The sequence below is a fragment of the Plasmodium reichenowi genome, chromosome 13, assembly GCF_001601855.1.
Source record: "Plasmodium reichenowi strain SY57 chromosome 13, whole genome shotgun sequence".
NCBI lineage: Eukaryota > Apicomplexa > Aconoidasida > Haemosporida > Plasmodiidae > Plasmodium > Plasmodium reichenowi.
This window is the reverse complement of record NC_033658.1, coordinates 691,740-696,739: the sequence shown is the minus strand read 5'-3', so window position 1 is coordinate 696,739 and position 5,000 is coordinate 691,740. Positions and strand designations below refer to the sequence as shown.

The window sequence follows — 5,000 nt, the reverse complement described above, 5'->3', positions numbered from 1 at the left end:
AAATGTAAATATGTATATGCACATTGACATATATATATATGTATATATATATTATTTATGTATAACATTATATAACCTTATTTATAACAACGTTATCAAGACTTCTGTTTTTTATTATTTTTCCATCCGTTCCTATAATTTTTACTTTCAGCCTATAAAGTTATAAATAAAACGATTTCGCATTAGGATGCATATATATATTTATATATTCAAACTGTGCACAAGTATTTGTTATTTTATATTATATAATATAATATATTTTATATATTTTTTTTTTTGTCCTACTTTATTTTTTCCGTCTCACACAACTTTTTAAAAGTAAAATTGCTAAAAATATAAAAGAAATAATATAGACATATATGTACATATTATAAAATATGCACAATTTTATCTTTCAAAAATTATTACTTTTCCTTTTTAAGATACTCCTTATTTTTCTTAATAAAATTCATAAAATGCTCATTATAATTTGTTTTTTTTTTGTCTGATTTTTCAATGTTATGTATTTGTTCTATTTGATGGACAATTTTATCTATAGAACTGAATATGATTGAAAGAAAAAAAAAAAAAAAAAAAAAGAGAAATATGTTATATGTACATAAATAAATAAATAAATAAATAAATAAATATATATATATATATATATATGTATATATTATTTTATTTTTACTAGTTCATTTCGTCCACATCAAAACGGTATTTCTTGAGGCTATCTATATTTTGAGTATTCTTTGAAGATAATTTTTTTTTTATTTTTTTAGAATTATCATGCACTGAAGATAGATATTTATGAGATTTATAACTAAATAGTTGTGTGTCTAATTCATACTTGTTATTTGTTTGACTTGTATCTACATGATGATATTTGTTTAGACTCTTTAGGTTCCATATTTTTTTTTTTCCATTTTTATTATTAATAAATACAGGATAAAAGTTGTTTTTATCCTTATTTATGTATTTAAAATATATATATTTAAAAAACGGCGATGCATTATGATTTTGTGGTTTATTCTTAAACAATTCCAAGTTATAGGTCCCAACATTATGACAATTGTGGTTATCACTAATATGTTTCTTATTATTATCCTTAGTAAGATTTTTATTTTTATTTTTATTTTTATTTATTTGCTTCTTTAGGTGTTTATCCTCTTTCAATAAATTAGAATAATAAAAAAGATCATCATATTCCTGGTTATGCCAACTTAAAGAGGAAGAGGAGCAATCACTACAATAATTTATTTTATGATAAATATATGAATTATCATCATATTTATGTTTTACATAAGCTTCTTTATTTTTATAAATTCTATCATTCTTTTCTTTTTTAACAAAACTATTTAATGATATTACACTAGAGGTAGAACATGACATATCACTTAAATAATCTTTATCCATATTTGAATTTAAATTATCTTCCATTAATTTATCTTCATTTATATTTTTGTTTACAATAAACATATTTGTTGTATTACTTTTATTAAATGAATTATTTATTATATCTGAGTTTTTAAATAGTTTAAGAAAATTATCATTGTTTATAACTATAGAATTCCCTCCTGTCGTATGACCAACTATAACTTTTTTATTTAATTTATATTTATTAAAAGTAATTTTTTGATTTTCTTTATAATCTTCCAAGAAATCACATATCTTATATTGTTCTACATCGTCATTAAGTATATTATTATGCTTATCATCAAAGAGATTATATTTATTATTATCATTATTAATATTATCATCCGTTTTATTATTTAACTCATTTTCATCTAGTAATTTCTTATAATGATCAATTTCTTTTGTGAGACAATCTAAGAGGGTTTCATAATCAATCTTTTTGTCATCATTTTTAAAATTGTTTGATTTGTTAAAAATATCATCATACGTTTCGTTTTCTTCCTTTTCATTATTTTTTTCTCTCTTATTTTTTAATTGATTTTTTATGTATTCTTTCGATTTTTCAAGTTCTTCAAGTGTATGTTTAATTAACTGGTACGTCACTTTTTTATCCATTAGAAATTGAGGAAAAGTTATATTTTATATAGTAAACTTGTTATATATTATGAAGCATAAAGAAAAAAAAAATTATATATATATATTATATATTATATATTAAATGAATAACTGTCTTGAACACATAAAAAAAATAAAAATATATGTATATATATATATATATATATATTTTTCTTATAATATATACTATATGATCTTTTCAATATATAATAAATAATGCTTTCATATATTTTTTTCTTTCTTTCTTTTGTGGGAGGTGGCGGAATACAAATTGTTTAAAGTACAAATTACACCTCTTAAAAAAAATGAAATAAAAATATAATTATGATATTATATATATATTATATATATATATATATATATATATATATATTATTTTTAATTTTTTGCTTTTGCAATGTTCATGAGGTAGTACACATAAAAATAGTTTACAATAATATATATATATATATATATATATATATATATATATTTATTTATCTTTTTACGTTTATGTTCTATTAATTGATAAGAAAAAGAAATAATTTAAAATATGAAATTATATTTTTCCTTTTATTATGTTTATTTTATTTTATTTTATTTCAATTTGAATTTTTTTTTTTATTTTATATATTTTTAATTTAATTTTTTTTTTTTTTCTTGTATTTTGTAAAAAATGGGTTTCTTTTATAGCGGTTTTCATAAACCCAACAAGAAAAACATGAATGATAAAAGAGCAAAAATAATTTATGTGCTTGGTTTATTTTTATTACCATCTTTGGTATCATATATAGGAAGTAATTATTATATATTGAATTTTTTTATTGACACATTTAAGCCAATAGAAGTACCAAGAGAATCCAACTTTCAAATTATAAAAAATATTTACCATAATAAAAAACCCCCTTCCAAAAGTTCTGACTATGATGATAATACAAATATATGAAAGCCAGTAGGAAAAAAAAAAAAAAAAGGAATTGGATATATTAGAACAAATGAAAATCATTACAAAAATATATGTATGTATATATATATATATATATATGTATGTATGTATGTATGTATGTATTTATACATATTATATTTGTTACTATTAATAATTATTTTCATCAATGTTATTTTATTAAATCATATGATGGAATAATATATTTAATATTATGTGACCAACATGTTGGTTATAATATGTAAAATATATATGTATGTAAACACAATTAAAGCTTTGATAATTAAAAAAATAAAATAAAAAATATATTCAAGAACAACCATTATTAAATTCATAGGTTTTATGAACTCTTCATTTTTTCATTTGTATAATAAAAAAGAGAGTTATATTTTTAACAAATATACAAAAAGGTCATTATATATATATAATATATATATAATATATCTTTAACAAATAAATAAAAAGATCAAATAATTCATGTGCTAAATATATAATATAATATAATATAATATATTATTTAAAAAAAAAAAAAAAAAAAAGCAGAAAAAGCGTCTTTAATTTGGTATACACAAGTATACACATATATATATATATATATATATATATATATATATATTTATATTTATTTATTTTTATATCCATATAATTAAAAAAAAAGAATGGATACATATAACGTTTTGTTTTTCATTTCAAGTTATTTTTTTTTTTTTTAAATCATGTTTTGTAATTAATTTTTTTTTTTGTACAATTTCTGGTTGGTTGTACCCTTTTGGATATACCTTTATGATTTTTTTCATGCTTTTTTTTTTTTTTAGATTTAAGACTAACATTTTTATTAGATGAATCTAAACTATGTTTACTTTCCTTTTGTTCTTTATAAGAAATTTTATTTTTTTTTGAATTGTAAGTTATATTATTATCAATATTAGTCATGGTAGTTGTTTCCGTATCATTACTATTTGAAACATTATTTAAAAAAATACTTCTAGATTTATTATTTGTATTATTGTTTGCTTTAATTGAAGGAATAAAACCACCTCCTCCTATAACATCAATTCTTGCAATCTGTTCATTTTCTAATTTATTATTAAAACATGAAATATTATTTTCCTTATCCCCATTTATTTTGTTTTCTGAAACGGTCTCATCTTCTTTTTTTTTATTAGGATCTATATTTATTAACAACCCTTCATTATTAGTATTTCCATTCAAATTCACATCACCATTTTTTTCATCATTAATTAAACTTCTTTTCTGCATGCAACAAACACATTCCATTGTATCGTCTGAATTTAGGACTAAGCATCCATCACATCTCCATGTATTAGCCATATTAAAATCAAAAAATATAAAAAAATAATGAACTAAGTATACTGCAAAGTTTATAATGTCGAACAATTACAAAAGTTCCAATTTTTAAAATGGAAAATCGTATTATACAAGGAGAATAAAGAACTATAAAAAATTATACATATATATATATATATATATATATATATATAATGTATTTATACATATATTTTTTAATATATTACTAAAAATTTTAATATATACTATAAAATATTTTATTTCATAAAATTATTTTTATATGTACTAAATATAATACATTAATAAAATAAAATATATACGTAGGAAATATATTTATAATTTAGTTAATTTCTTTATACCTTTTTAAAAAAAAATTAAATTTTATAAAATAATCCCACAATATTATATATAAACATAAATATATAAATATATATATATATTTGTATATATTTATATATTTATTTATTTATTTATTAGTTTAAGATTTATCATTTCATGATATATATTAAAAAACTTCCACATATATATATATATATGTATATATATTCATTTATTTTTTTTTTTTTTAATCTGGAATAATATGGATAAAAGCCTACTTAGAAATAGGTATCATTATATATATTATAAACATTTGGAGAAATGTACATATAAATATATTATTATAGATAAAATATCATATATTTTTATGTACGCATATTATTATCTTTTATGTATTAATAAAAGAGAAACAAAAAAATATTTTATTATTTAGAAAAAAAAA

General features: G+C 18.0%; 3 protein-coding genes across 3 annotated transcripts in view; 1 reads left to right on the top strand and 2 right to left on the bottom strand.

Annotated features, from left to right (window-relative positions):
* PRSY57_1316600 (hypothetical protein) overlaps positions 1–2,010 on the bottom strand; it is a gene marked incomplete at both ends in the record, with an annotated part of 2,484 nt that extends 474 nt beyond the window's left edge. Inside the window, 4 exons of the mRNA XM_012909102.2 lie at positions 77–152; positions 286–327; positions 409–540; positions 671–2,010. Of these exons, the coding sequence (XP_012764556.2) occupies positions 77–152; positions 286–327; positions 409–540; positions 671–2,010 (1,590 nt within the window). The remainder of the gene's footprint in view (positions 1–76; positions 153–285; positions 328–408; positions 541–670) is intronic.
* A 655-nt stretch (positions 2,011–2,665) lies between these two features.
* Positions 2,666–2,935, top strand: PRSY57_1316500 (hypothetical protein; the record flags this gene model as incomplete). The annotated part of the gene is made up of 1 exon (XM_012909101.2): positions 2,666–2,935. The coding sequence occupies one exon, from the start codon at positions 2,666–2,668 to the stop codon at positions 2,933–2,935; it is 270 nt and encodes an 89-aa protein (XP_012764555.1).
* Positions 2,936–3,646: 711 nt separating this feature from the next.
* On the bottom strand, positions 3,647–4,264 carry PRSY57_1316400 (hypothetical protein; the record flags this gene model as incomplete). Its single annotated transcript, XM_012909100.2, has 1 exon — positions 3,647–4,264. The coding sequence occupies one exon, from the start codon at positions 4,262–4,264 to the stop codon at positions 3,647–3,649; it is 618 nt and encodes a 205-aa protein (XP_012764554.2).
* Positions 4,265–5,000: the final 736 nt, after the last annotated feature.